The sequence below is a fragment of the Clarias gariepinus genome, chromosome 20 (assembly GCF_024256425.1).
Source record: "Clarias gariepinus isolate MV-2021 ecotype Netherlands chromosome 20, CGAR_prim_01v2, whole genome shotgun sequence".
Taxonomy (NCBI): domain Eukaryota; kingdom Metazoa; phylum Chordata; class Actinopteri; order Siluriformes; family Clariidae; genus Clarias; species Clarias gariepinus.
In genome coordinates this window covers 859,775-875,084 of record NC_071119.1, presented here as the reverse complement: position 1 = coordinate 875,084, position 15,310 = coordinate 859,775, and the positions used below count along the sequence as shown (strand labels likewise).

At 37.3% G+C, this 15,310-nt stretch overlaps 1 protein-coding gene across 1 annotated transcript; it reads left to right on the top strand.

Annotated features, from left to right (window-relative positions):
- Positions 1-414: 414 nt before the first annotated feature.
- Positions 415-14,610, top strand: LOC128508351 (intelectin-like). Its single transcript, XM_053479643.1, has 9 exons — positions 415-489; positions 773-838; positions 3,704-3,766; positions 3,869-4,000; positions 4,106-4,221; positions 4,430-4,588; positions 9,797-9,917; positions 13,623-13,726; positions 14,052-14,610. The coding sequence occupies exons 2-9, from the start codon at positions 775-777 to the stop codon at positions 14,202-14,204; spliced, it is 912 nt and encodes a 303-aa protein (XP_053335618.1). The 5' UTR covers positions 415-489; positions 773-774; the 3' UTR covers positions 14,205-14,610.
- Positions 14,611-15,310: the final 700 nt, after the last annotated feature.

The following is a 15,310-nucleotide window of genomic DNA, read 5'->3' as shown; positions in this document are numbered from 1 at the left end:
TTTTTTTTTTTTTTTTACATGTGCATATTTGTAAGTAGGTTTGTCATTATTTGTCATTATTTGTCATACCTCTAACAGATGCAGGGAGGGTTATGGACGCTAACGCCGCAAGCAAAGCGGTAAAGACACAAAGAAAACTTTACATCATCTCGGTGCTTAAATTCCCATAAATGCACAATGGTGTATTGTAATAGAAGATTAGTAATTATCATTCTTGGAATACACAAACCCTGCTGATCTATTTGCTGATAAGTAATGAACATCCTGTTTCTGTTAAACACACACCTCTACAGGTCATGAGTGTGAATTTGGAATCTCATGACAAAGAGTTAGAATTAAGCCTTAAAGCAAAGTGTGTTTATCTCTCTCTGTCTCACCCCCCTGCACCCATACACACACACACACACACACACACACACTATAAAAATCATGCTGTAAATCACCTGCAGTATCGACCTGATAACATCAGGAGCATTACAACACCTTATGGTAGGTCACATCGCTCTCTAAGAGAAGAGTTTATTTATTATTATTATTATTATTATTATTATTAATATTTTATATGATGTGTATGTCCATAATTTCTATCTGAATTATTCTACTTTAGTTAACACATTAATAATAATTATAATTATAAAATTATTAATATTATAGCATGACACAAACAGCCACGTAGAGCTCCTGAACGATGCAACATGCAGTTGAAACATTATTAGTCTGATCATGTAATGTTAGTCTCTTATTTTAATACCTGCTTTTTTTCTCCTAACAGAAATGGGATACTTTACCGCTTTGCTTGCGGCGTTAGCGTCCATAAACCTCCCTGCATCTGTTAGAGGTATGACAAATAATGACAAATAATGACAAACCTACTTACAAATATGCACATGTAAAAAAAAAAAAAAAAAAACTTTTTATAATTTTTATTATTATTATTATTATTATTATAAATTTTATGCAAAAAAAGAGAAGTAATAGCAAATCAACTGCAAACATTCTATATAAGTACACCGCCGTCCCAGGGTAAGGTAAAGTATAATAAAATAAAATTACATTTAAATAAATTTAATTAAATGAAAACATATTTAAATAATTTAAAAAAATAAAATAAAACACACCTGTCTAAGAGCATAAGCAGAAGAAAAAAGTAGGTAAATAATTTAATTTGATTTAATTCGATTAAATAAACCAAATGATATAAAACTAAAAGGTAGCCCAAAAATATTTAGATAAAATGTATATATTTATTTTTAATGTTAGATTAATTTTATGTTTCATGAACATTGATATTATCAAAGGTTTTATTTATTATTCTTTTCTTTATATGCATGTGATTGGTTAGTGTTGTAAATGCTTGCTTGTGATGTCTGTGAGAAGACACACCCATTAGTGATGAGCTGCAGTGCATTATTGGCCCACATGTGTAGCTCACTCATTGAGGTGTGTTGGACCTACATGTCTTTAAAAGTGTATGCTTAAACATTGTAGTGTGGCCCCTGTAATGTCTGTAATGGTAAGCAGTAAAGGCCTTGATTGGCTTTTATTCCCCTTCTTCATATTTTTGGTGAGTTGTTTGATTCATTGGTGTTTCTCATAGTCATGAGTCACCACCTAAATACTGTAATGCATGTGCAAGTGAAGTGGTGAACGAAGCTAGAACAAAGTATAATATGATTGTATGTAATGTATTTTATATACAAAAAATAAAAATAATATACAGTATATATTATATTATATTATATTATATTATATTATATTATATTATATTATATTATATTATATTATATTATATTATATTATATTATATTATATTATATTATATTATATGGAGTGTAAAAACTTCATTTATGGAAATAAAAAATTCCTAAGGTCCCCAAGTTCTCACAGAGGAAACTTATGGTGGAATTAATACACCTCATTTCCATTGCATTATGTTGGTTTTCTAGATGCCTGAATGTGCTAAATGTTGTTTCATCCACTTTTTTCAAGTTGTAAAGTTCAAGTTTAAGTCGGCTTTTATTTCAACCACATACAGTTCAGTACACAGTGAAATAAAACAACATTCCTCCGTGACCAAGGTGCTACATACATACAACAACATAAATTAACAACACAACATAAATTATCAACATACAGTATATGAACCAAACTACCTAGCTATCTAAGGAACTTAATTGGCTGGCTAGCTGTGACAAGTCAGATTGATATTTTCAGTTTAAAGGAAAACTATCTAAGTTTCAACAAAAGAGACAACATAAAATGCACAGGCAAATGTACAAACAAGCGCGACAAAGTGACAACACAACAACGACACTACAATCCTTTGTGGTAATGAGGTGATGAGCTAATTAAGGGAGGAGAAACAGTAAAATATCCTATTAAGTAGTAGCAAAGATAAAAGTATTTTGTGCAAATTAACAAGTAATGAATTTTTTGCAAAAGAGCATTAACAGGTTGGTGTGTACAATTGTTTGATGGATGTTAATCAGTGTGTATGTGCCTGTTGATTTATCAGTACTGTCTTAATGTTTTGAGGTAGTTGAGTTAATCTAAGTGTGTGTGTTTGAGGAGACGGATGGCCTGTGAGGTGGTGGCAAGAGGGTGAACAGTGTGTGTGATGGGTGTGTCCAATCAGCCACAATGCTGGTGGCTTTTTCGAGATGGCACAATTCCTAAACTTGCTAAAACTCATAATGCAGCTGCTCCGGATGCTCTCGATAGTCCCACTGTCTGTGTTTCTAAATGCTGCTGTTGCATCAATATTTGTTTCATAAGCTGTTTCATATGCTTATTTTATGTGGCTTTTTCATCGCCCTATTCATACAGCTGAATGATTAAGGAATTAATGAATCCCATGGTTGCTGAAGTGTTTTGTTTATTGATTTGGTTGATCAAAATTAATATTTTTGTATTTTGTTTTATGTTAATTGGTAAAGGAGTAATGTTAATGTGTTAGATTTGTCATTTGGGACTGACTGAGCGAGACTGAACCCAATAGCAGAAAAACAGGGATTTCTCCGAGCTTTATTATTTATTATTATCATACACAATAATGTGTGTATGAGCCAGTAAATGATGGGAGTAAATGGGGAAACCTTTAGTTATGAGGGAGGAGGCGGGGCTATGACACGAGGGAATCTCCACTATCCCAGAAGTTGAGCACGGGCCCAATCCCGCTAGCGTTACTAACTGTAAATCCGCTCGCCGTGTAGAGGATGGTAATTGCAGCGATTTAGCTTCCTCAAAGAGAACGGAGGTCTAGATTGTGATCTATATGCGTTTCTTTTTTAGTTTATTAGGTTTTCTTTTTGTATATTAGGTCCTTTTTTCATCTGAGTGAGTGCATCCATGTGGAAATGCCTGGTGACCAGTGATACTGAGGCTTGACTGACAGGGAGTGGCTTTTTCTTTCCTTTCATTTGTTCTTTGTGAGGAATTCACTTCAAGAAGTTTTGTTTACTGATTTATTGATTGATTTGTCCCTGTTGATGAAGTTTGAGTTATCAATGTTGTTTTTCTATGAACTGTGGGTATTTAATTGGAAAGCTGAAGACAAGGTTGATTTTACAATATTTTGTAACAAAGATTATTGTTGTAAAATAAAGACACACTGCATATCATATTGTGTATAGTTGTGTATGTGATAAAATGATCACTTTAATTTGAAAAACACAGCAGTGTAAAACTAAATTTATTTCTGCAGAACTGGAATATTCCACTGCACAAAGCTGCAAAGAGCTCAAGCAAAGATTTAACATTTTACAAGGTATGTGTCAAAACAACCGACTATCCAACATTTTATGTAAAAAGCATCATTCAGCGCTACTGTGTGGAACGCGGTGTTATTATTTTATGGGTGTTGTTGCAGATGGTCTTTATTACCTCAGCACATCGAGTGGGGTCGTGTATCAGACGTACTGTGACATGACGACCGCAGGAGGAGGATGGACTCTGGTGGCCAGCGTTCATGAGAACAACCTTTATGGGAAATGCACCACCGGTCTGTGATCTAACTTCATGTTCATATTTATAATAAAATTCAGCTACTGTTCATCTTAACTTCATCTCACCCTTATCCAATGCTAAACCTAACTCTGATATAAAGGTGATCGTTGGTCCAGTCAGCAGGGTGGCAGTCCGAACGTACCTGAGGGAGACGGATCATGGAGTAACACTGTCACATTCGGCACTGCAGAAGCTGCAACCAGTGATGACTTCAAGGTCCAAATCTCAACAAATCAACACATAAACCTAAACAAATAAAAATGTGTTACAGACATCATTCAAGTCTTTAAAAACTTTACAGTAATCACAATATTGAGGTCCATAAAAACAACGATGTTAACTGCAAACATCATTCCAGCATTATGAGAAAATTCTAACATGAGAAGTTTCTCCTCCTCTTATTCTTCTATACTTTCTCCCACAGAATCCTGGGTACTTTGATGTCACAGCCGAGGATGTGGCAGTGTGGCATGTCCCTAATAATGACCCAGTGAATAGTTGGAAACTAACATCATTCCTGCGCTACCACACAGAGACCAGATTCCTCAACAGCTATGGAGGAAACCTCTACAATCTCTTCAAGGTGACACAGTATACTTAATGGAGTTAAAGGTGTAAGAAACAACCTGAAGATATGAACCATGCTGACCAATAAATAGCTACCACATAAGATAATGTATAGCTGGTAATGTTCATCTAACTTAATGTTTGGGTAGTTATCGGCTTAAATTACCTCTTGAACTGGTCTTCTGTTGGAGTGGAATGATTGTATAGACCCTTAATAGAAGAAACCTTAAGACTTTGGTGCGCAAATATAGTTTATATATTAGTTTAATAATAATTTAAAAAATTATTATAATAATAATCAATTATTTGGGGTCTGAGCACAGGGTCAGTTAGGATACAATGTCTCTGAAGCAGAAAGGGTTAGGGTTAGGGTTAGGGTTAGCAACTTGGGGGTGCTCGGGTTTCCTCCAGGTACTTTGGTTTCCTCCAACAGTCCAAATACATGCAAATTAAGCTAATTGGCATTCTTAAATTGCCCTTAGTGTGTGAATGCATATATGAGTCTTGACCAGAGGTTTTACAGTTGTAAAAATGGGAGTAAATACAATGGTAACCATTGGCCTTCCGGAAGTTCCTAGATGGATGGATGGTCTGACCCAATATGTGGTGGTGGCAGAAAAATGTTGGTCCACTTCTTGTTTGCATGTTGTGTCTAAATGCTGAATCTGAACTCTGTGCCCATATTTTTTTACTAAGCGTCGCAGAGTAGTATATCGCTCCTAAGTGGCTAAAGGTTTTTAGAGTGATGCAATTTTGGTCATACTTTTAGGAGTAGAAGTAAGAGCAATTTATCAACATTCTGAAAATAGGAAATCACTTATAACCCCACAAATATTTTGAAAAGGTCTTTGGGACTAACATGACATAACAAAAAAGATAGGTTTGGACAAAAAATTTCATACTTTTTGGTTACAAATTGCATGTGATATGCAACTTGTCCATCTGCAACCAATTCTGATGCTGTCTTTGCAGAAACTAAAGTATGGAAGCAAAGTAGTCTCATTAATAATTCACACAAAAGACACGGTGAACACGTATCCCAATTCACATGTGTAAAACCCAATTCACGTGCACGAAAAAAATATATTCATGTAACATGTAACAGCGTGCACATTATAAGTTTCACAAATGCAAAATACAATTCACAGATGTACAATTGTGTACAAAATTTTTGAATGTTTAAAATTCACGAGTGTATCATAGACTGTGAATGTGCAAATTGTATTTCCTGCAGAAATCGCCCTGGATTTGTGTGTGTGTGTATTTTTGAGACTTTGCTGGCTCTATCCTGGGTCACTTGTACTCTTTAGCCAATCAAATGCGACCTCACCATTTAACCAATCAAAGCCTCCAGGAGCACAGCACTGAAGTAGCAATGCTTTACACACCTTTTACACAATCTGAGTTAATTACAACGAAAATAAAGTTTTACTGACCCAAACCAAAAACAGGATGCATGTGGAAGTTAACACAAAGGCAGTTATAAAGATGATAAAGTGGTTAGCTGTGTAATGTTTCGAAGATCATTGATAAAACAATATGAAATAAAGTAATAACTTACACGTGCATCCTGTTCTTGGTTTGAGTCGGTAAAACTTCACTTCTGTTGTAATTAACATAGATTGTGTAAAAGGTGTGTAAAGCTGAGCTACTTGAGTGCTGCGCTTCTGTAGGGCTGTGATTGGTCGAATGCCGAGGTCGCATCTGATTGGCTAAATGAGCGACTCACGTTAGAGACTGCTATCAAAGTCTCAAAAATACACACACACGAATCGAGGGCAAATCACGCAGGAAAGATGATTTGCACATTCTCAGTCCATGATACACTTGTGAATTTTAAACATTCAAAAATTTTATGCACAGTTGTATATCTGTAAATTGTGTTTTGCATTTGTGAATTATTCCATCAGCTTTGTGCAGTGCAGCAGCTTCAATTCCAGCAAACCAGCCCAAGAGTGTGATGCAACCACCACCATGCCTAACAGCCACTACAGTATTCTCAGGGTTGAAGGCTTCACATTTAATCCTAACATATTTCTGGTGCAAACCTTCCTCCAGAAGGCTTTTTCTTCGTCCATTTATTGAGCTGCAAACTTAAGTTGAGCTTGAAAGTGTGAATTTCGAAGTAGGGACTTCAATCTTGGCAAAGACGGCAGTCTTTCAGTCCACAGTGATCTAAAACTGGTTTGACTATAGATAGTGCCACAGGGGTTCCAGCTACTTTCAGTTCATGTCGGGCCTGTGCCTTGGTGGTTCTTGACCATCAGAAAAGAGAGAGAAAAAAATGTTGTTGTTTTTTTTTTATTTGGAATTTGTTTTAATTTGTGCCCAAGTTATCTGATTTTGCAATTCTATTACAGCCATACGTGTATATTTTAGCTACCCATTGTAACGATTTGTCTTGCCTTTGTTGCTCTTGGTGGATGGTGTGTGTACGTGTTGACTGCCTTCCATGTGAAGCACCCCTAATACGGAAGCACCTCCAGCTTGGAAAATAACAGCATGAAGACCGCCGACCTACTTGGTCAGATCATTTGTTTGTGGGCTATTTGTTCTGCCTAATTCCATCCTACTTGGTGGAGGAACTTCTCCAACTTCGGCTGCGTCTCACTGATCCTCCATCAACACTACGCTTTCATCTAGATATCACCTGCCAGCAACGTCGGAAATATATTCACCGTGGGTCCCGTCAATCCTACAGCATTAATGATTTGTGTAAAATACGGACATTTTGGTCGACCTCGTCCAGCGCAGAGGTCGGCACGGATTATTGACCACAGCGCTCTCTCCAATCTAAAAAGATCGTCAGGTATCGATCCTAGTAAAAACAACCTGTCATTTGGATTGCTTAACATCCGCTCTGGTAAAGGACCACTCCTTTATGACGTGCTGTCTGACCGTAAGTTGGATTTTTTTTCTGTCTAACTGAAACCTAGCAGAAACATGGTGACTACTTTCATTTGAATGAACCTGTTCCTGCGGGCTATACTTTTATTTCTAAATCCCCTGCTACTGGCCGGGGTGGGGGTCTTGCGATTCTCTATAAGGAGAAATGGAAAGTATCACAATTGACAGTGTCTACATATTCCTCCTTTGAATGTATTGCCATAAAGATAAACGGGGCAATTCCGACTATTCTCATTACTATTTATCGCCCCCCTAAAAATAATAATTTTTTTTTACCTGAACTTTCTGAGCTTTTAACTGATCTGTGTGCTATGTCTTCTAATGTAATCATGTTGGGTGATTTTAACATTCATATTGACAATTTGAGTAATACAAGCACAGGTGACTTTCTATCTTGTTTGGACAGTTTTGGCTTGCAGCAGTTTGTGAACTCTCCTAATCACTCTAAAGGTCATATTCTCGACCTCATCTGCTGCTCTGGTTAAGCTCCATATAATTGTACTGTTTCTGACCTGTCTCTATCAGATCATTTCCTAGTGTCTTTCTGTGCTCAGTTAACAGTTTTTAAGTTAAAAACAGACCATAGTATCACTTTTCGGAACATTAAGAACATTGATGTCTCTAACCTTGCTGATGAACTTGCCAGCTTCTCCAACAAAGCGGACTTCTCCACTCCTGACGCCCCGATTTCTTATTATAATAGTGAACTAACTGAGATCTTGGATGTTTTTGCTCCTGTTAAAACTCTGACTGTTTCTTTTAGTGTTTCTGCCTCATGGTTTACCCCTGATCTGCGTCTACTTAAAACCTAAGGGATGTAGGCTTGAACGACTATATGCTAAATCTGGCCTAATGGTACACAAAGATATGATGAGTAATTTTATGTATCACTATAAGGAAGCTCTGTCTAAAGCAAAATTAGACTATTATTCTAATATAATTTAAGCCAGCGAAGGAAAATCTAGATCTTTTTTTCTGTAGTTGAGCCTGTGTTCTACAGAACAATGTAATAATTTCATGACTTTTTTCTAGTCAAAAATTAATAAGATTCATCAGCAATATCAGCATCAGCTTTCAGGTAATTTCCTTAAACTTAATAGTGACAAAACCGAAGTTTACTAAGTCAACTTTGGCTAAATCTGATTGTTAGTTATTGACGATACTGAAATTTACCCATCTCAACAGGTCAGGAGTCTGGGTGTCATTCTGGACAGCACACTCTCTTTTAAAGCTCATGTTAATAACATTACACGTGCCGCATATTTTCCTTTGCGTAATATTAGCCGCCTTTGTCCTTTTCTTACTAAGAGCAGTACAGCAATTATAATCCATAATCTGGTCACTTCACAAATTGATTACTGTATTGCCCTTCTCTCTGAACTTCCTACGAAACTTCTCCGCAAACTTCAATTGGTCCAAAATTCAGCGGCTCGCGTCTTGTCCAGGACTCCTTTACGCGAGCACATCACTCCAATTCTACAGCTATTACACTGGCTCCCAGTTAAGTACCATATTGATTTTAAAATTTTGTTTTACACATTTAAGGCTCTACATAGTTTGGCTCCTCCGTATCTCACCAATCTTCTAAACATTTACACTTCTTCTCGTTCTCTTAGATCGATTCACTCTATTTCTCTTGTGCCGCCGCTCATTCGCTTAAGTACAATGGGAGCGAGAACTTTTAGTTTTGTGGCACCTCGGTTGTGGAACTCGCTCCCTCCTTCACCCCCCACCCCCCCCCCCCCAACCCCCCATACGGAACAGTGACAGTCTTCATATTTTTAAATCCCATCTTAAAACCTAACTTTTTACTCAGGTTTAAGTGTGAATTGCAGCTCGCTTTCTTTTTTTATTTTGATGTGTGATGGATGTATTTATGCTGTAAATTTTATAATGTCATTTTTATATTGTTACTATTTTATTGGATGTTTGCTGTAAGGTGTCCTTGGGTGTTCAGAAAGGCGCCTTTAAATAAAATGCATTATTATTATTATTATTATTATTATTATTATTAATGTTTGGATCATCATGGCAAAGTGCCTACATCTCTAACAGTGTCTCCAACAGTTTAAAATGATCTTGGAATCTGCAGTTGTTTATAAATGGCTTTGAGGGATGTTCCCGACTTGTGTAGATCTACCGTCAACTTTCACAGATTATCCTTGAGCTCCTTTGACTTTCCTGTTGTACTGTGTGTTGATCAACAAGCCCAATATTGAAGTAATGCTTATGTTGATGATGAGTGTATGTACACTTCTGACTGTGACTGTATAAAAGTGTATAATTACAGCATTTACATTAACCCTCCTGTTTTCAGCAACTCCCAGTTAAGTACAATGTCGGAAGCTGTCCTTTAAACCATGGACCCTCTGTTTCTGTGGTCTATGACGTTGGAGATGCCACATTCAACCATAACCTGTATGGACCCAATGTGAGAGGTTAGTGGAAATGAGGTTTAAAACTATTGTTAATCTCTTTTTTTAGTTTATCATCAAACAGTAATATATTACAAACTAAACACATAAAAAATATTATTATATTAAGGAAGTGGTGTTTGCTAGCTTTTTGCAGGTAGAGTTATTGACATGACAGCTGGGCACCAAACCACTACACTACTGCACTAAATAGGATGCACAGAAATATTAAACAGTTACACCTTTTGCAAGATGTTCTGTTTGGTGAATTGCTGTTAGGTAAATAGAACTTGCTACTAGAACTGGCTAATGGGACGTAACACAGAGGGGCAGGTGGAAAAGTCAAAAAGAAATAATAACAAGTGTCCAGAAAGTGTTCAGGGTTGTGAAGGTGAGGTAAGGGATAGGGGTTGTAGGGGATAATCTCTGGGGTTTCCCTTAGATCAAAATGGAGGAACTGAGGGGAAATATAAAGGTTGAGAATAATGTGGTAAAGAGTGTAAAGTGAATGACTAGGGGAGTAAAGAAAAAGGAGACAGAAACTGTAATGATTGAATTTGTGGACAAGGTAAAATAAATTTTGTTTTTAGGTCTTTTAAATGACAGGACTTTGGATATATGGCCAAAGATTATAAAAAAAGAAAGTAGGTGTGCTAGGTGTAGTGGGGACCATCGGTATGGAAAATCTTTTGCAACTGTGGAGGTAGTCACATTGCAGGTCTAAGATGTTGACAAGAGAGGTAGAGGTGCATTACTCACTCTCTCACTCATCTTCTATAACGCTTTATCCTGTATTCAGGGTCGCAGGGAACCTATAGCCTATCCCAGAAGGCTTAGGGCACGAGGCAGGGTACACCCTGGACAGGGTGCCAATCCATCGCAGGGCACACAGTACACACACACACACTCACACACTCATTTACAGACTACGGGCAATTTGGGAATGCCAATTAGCCTAACCTACAAATCTTTGTACTGTGGGAGGAAACCAAAGTACCCGGAGGAAACTCACCAAGCACGGGGAGAACATGCAAAGTCTATGCACACAGAGACAGGAATCAAGCCTGGCCAGGAAATGAACCCGGACCCTGGAGGTGCAAGGCAACAGTGCTAACCACTACACCACTGTGCCACCTGGAGGTGCATTAGAGCAGGAAAAAAAGTTTCATATGCAGAGGCAGGTTAACTTGCAGAATGGGACAAAAATTATTAAGGAAGGCAGTATTAGGAAGGTGAAGATAATGGCAAAAGAGCAACAGGATGAAGAGGAGTGGGGAGAAAAGATGAAAATGGTGACCTTTATAGCAGAAATGATAAAAGGAATATGTGAGGGCAAGTCTAAGACTGAAAAGATTCATATTATTGCAAAATCTGCACAGCACCATTTGGGTATGGTAGGACTAAAATGGGAACAAAATCAAAAAGATGATACTTACGATACAGTCTAGCCAAGAGTGGTCATGCATGAGCTGTTGTTCTTCCAGTGGAATGCATGAAATCTCATAGCGAATGAAAAGAAAGAGGGTAAGAGGCTGTGTCTAAGAGAACAAGGAGTCCCTTATAAAACACTTTGCACATTATGACAACTCATTTAATAGACTGGAGTTAAGCAAGCTTGAAGAGGTCAAACAGAACAGTAGCAGATTGATAGGGTGTGGCAACACACATTTTTGGGTAGTGAAAGAACAGATACAAATGGTCAGGTAATAGAGGACTGGGTGGATGAAAAAATCAACATTAAAGTCCATCCCTCAAAGCAAAGGCAGTAACAATAATAAACAGTACCATAGTGAAATTATTACAGTATAAAGAAGCAGTAAGAAACAGAAATAAAGTATTTAATCTGCTCCAAAGAACCGTTGGGTGTTTACCTACTATAAGTAGAGTGTTATTAAGGTTACTTAATTCTTAGTCTGCTAATTGCTACTTTTTCTTTCTGACTTTTCCTCTTGTTATCACATCTACTTTGTAGTGTATTAAATGCAAATGTCTCCCTTTTGAATCATCATCCCACTTTTGTTATCATTTTTGTTTTGCCTTTTTCCACACTATACCTTTCCCCTCTGAATTTCATCATTTGATATTGAAATCAACATCCCCTTTTTTTGGTTGCTTTTTTTTTTTTACCCGCTTGTCCTTAGTTTCCCTGAATACCCAAATAGGCTGGGACTGTAAGGGTTTGCCACTAGAGGGAACTGTTTTTGTAGTTATTGTTTGCAGACTCAGTTTCCCAGAAGGCACCTCGTTCAGGTGATGCGGGAGCTGACCTGATCCGAGGCAGGTCATTAAAACTTCTATAAATAGCTGGTTAGTCTGGGAAACTGGGTCAGCATTGTTGGTTTATAATCACTGTCATGTAGGTGGGCGGTTTGTTTTGTTTTCTTTGTATTTTCAGTTATATGTGAATTTATGTTTTGTTTAATATTGGTTAACAGAGGCTCACGTGTTGTAATTGTTATATGTCCTTTTGAGTTTCAGTGTGTATGTGGAGTTGATTCGGTGTCGTCAAATGTTGTGTTTTGTGTTAGTAGTGTTGAGTGTTCGCCTAGTGTGTCTTGCTATAGGATAGCTTATTGTCTGTGGGGCTAGGTACATGTTTAGCTAATTGCCATGCTTAGCTACTAGCTATGGTTAGCTAGTTATCATGTGTAGCTGATTGCCATGTACCCGTGTCTTGTCCCGTGCGGTTTCAGCTCCATGCCCAGCTCCTCTGCATTGTATGTTTAGTCATAGAGCTCATGTTTCATCATAAAGTCTCAGTCCTGTGTGTCATGTCCTAGAGCCTCTGTTTATAGTTGAGTGAGTTTGTTTGTTCCTTTGTTGGTTTTGTTTCTTTAGTGTTTGTTTTATGTTTAATAAAAGGTCTCTTGTGTAAAAACACCCCTCTGCGCCTATGCCTGCCAGTTTGTGCCCACGGCAACTACAACAGCCAGAACCAGCCGAATCATATCAGGGACCCACAGGAAAGACATTTTACTCCTTTTTAACTATTCTTGAATTAGCTACAGTAACAAGATCTTTCATACACAAGATGAACCTTAGACCTGTAAACTATCTTTATACGTCTGGTATAATATATGTCTAATACTCACTAACTAGCCCAGATGTCCCATTAACATGCTTGATTAATGGTGCTTTTAAATCAACATTCAGCATTTCTAATACCCAGAGGGGTCTAACAGGCCACACTACTGTTGTGCCAAAATCTTTACCCTCTATTGCCAGCTAATCTTTCTTCCAACCAAAAGATATTTGACATCTTTTTTTAATCTCTCATCAAAATATACTCCCAGAAAATGAAAATTACTTGTTGTTTAACGGCTTTCTTCCCCAATCTTGTCCTGACTTGTTCTGTATTTTTAACTGTTTGCTTTCTATCTTCCCTCGTTGTATCCTTACCCACAGCTTATTTAGGCTTTTCTTAATTAAATGCTTTATGATACAATAACAGGTTTTATCTTATATTCTACATGTGAATGAAAGGGGTATGGCTTGGTTTGTGTTGTTGCAATATGGATTTCTTTTTCTCCTTAACGTTCCAAATGTCGTCATCATAAAATTGTTCTCTGATTTGTTTAGATAATTTGCTAGTGATTCCTTAATCAGCTCTCTAATTTGTCTAATGTTACTTATATTAGGATCATATGGAGCTCTTCCTAGTTTTCATTTGTAAATCCTACATTTAAACAAATCATTATTGATATAAAATATATCTTCATGTCTCTCCAGCGAATTCTGTACCCGGTTACATCACGTTCCGTGCCATAAACAATGAGAGAGCGGCGACAGCGATCTGCTCAGGACTCAAACCCAAAGACTGCAACGTAGAACACGTGAGAATGAAACCTGTTTTGTTCACACAGCAATTAAAACCTGACTTTTAATTATGAGACCAGTGTTTATTAGCTATTCATATTATATATGGTAATGGGCGATTCTGGGATAAAGTCTGTCTCCATGATAAGACATCATCCCCTCTGAGGACCTTATACTGTCCAGATTTAAAGCCAGCATCACAAACATCATGATCGAAACACCACACTACTTCACTAATCATTAGTTTGGGTTGAAAACTCGAGTTAAGGAAGCTCCTGTAAGAAAAATTGATCCTTGATAATCCATGTATTAAGTGTAAAACTATATTGTGTGTGTTTTTAGGGCTGTATAGGAGGCAGTGGCTATTTTCCAGAAGCATCTCCAAAGCAGTGTGGTGACTTTACTGGTTTTGACTGGGATGGTTACGGCACAAACACTGGCTGGAGCGCCAGTAAACAGCTGACTGAAGCGGCAGTGCTCATCTTCTACCGCTAAGGGAGAACATTCCCAAACCAACAGCACACCATTCACACACCAGTATAGACTTTATTACTGCAGGATGGTGTGTCTGATAGAGCGAAAGATTTATAAAGTTTATTGCTGTATGAGTTAGCAAATCCTTAGTAATTGAATTCCAGATGTTTGAGGGGTTGTGTGCTTTTCTGTCTTTTTCTTCTGATTCAAAGCAGATTTAAAAAAAACGTAATTTTTAACCAAACCAGAGGTCATTGGGTATGAGAAACATGTAGCCGCACGTATATATCATCTGCATTATGATCCATTATTACAGGATTATAATCAACTTTAAAGTTCCTTCTTTTTCTGCGCTCAGTGCTGAGGATGAGACAAGTGTTTGTGTCTCCTCAATCAAGAATTTTTGAAATAAAGTTGCCAGCATGTTCTTGTGTGGTGGTGCATGATTAATTTATAGAATGATTTAACTCCTGAAAGTTTTGATGGTAAACTTGATTATTATTAATCACATTTTTACCACATGATAATCATTCAGTAAATGTTCTTCAAAATAAACTCTATAATAAAGGGCTAAAACTTGTTTTAAGCTTTACCATTATCATCGAGTGGCCAAGCTGAGCAAAAAAAAAAAAAAATAGTCATGAATAACTTAATCACCTTCTTTTTAGTGTTTATTCGATCAAAAAATGTTTCTTAAACGATTCATCTTTCTAAGCTAATGAGTTCAACAGGCATTAGGCAATGGTATGGCAGTCCATGGGTGTGTCCCTTACAGTAGTTCATCCACTCCATCCCACCACTATACTCAATGTTGACCCATAATACTCTGGAGAACTTATAAAGTGCAGAGACTTCGTGCTCAGGTGCTTGCTATAGATACAAGGGGGTTTCTGATTGAGGACTGGAATGAGGAAGGTGTGAGCATGACTGTAGGAGCTTAACTCGGAGAGCAGCACAGTCACACAGACATGTGGCGAGGCCTTTACCAAAACTGTGTATGTTTTATTAAATAATGAAATAATTATTTTGTTAAAAAGGCAAGGCCTCATTCAGAAACATTTAGAAGTAAATACATCTGCAGTGCTGTCAGGCTTTTGACGAGACCTTAAATGCACCCCTTTACATTA

Bases quoted from the DNA above. Each gene is read 5' to 3' on its own strand.
- LOC128508351 (XM_053479643.1), top strand. From the start codon at position 775: ATGGGATACTTTACCGCTTTGCTTGCGGCGTTAGCGTCCATAAACCTC. The intron at 4,222-4,429 runs GTCCAAATCTCA...TTTCTCCCACAG, and splicing joins CAACCAGTGATGACTTCAAG to AATCCTGGGTACTTTGATGT. The intron at 13,727-14,051 runs GTGAGAATGAAA...GTGTGTTTTTAG, and splicing joins AAGACTGCAACGTAGAACAC to GGCTGTATAGGAGGCAGTGG.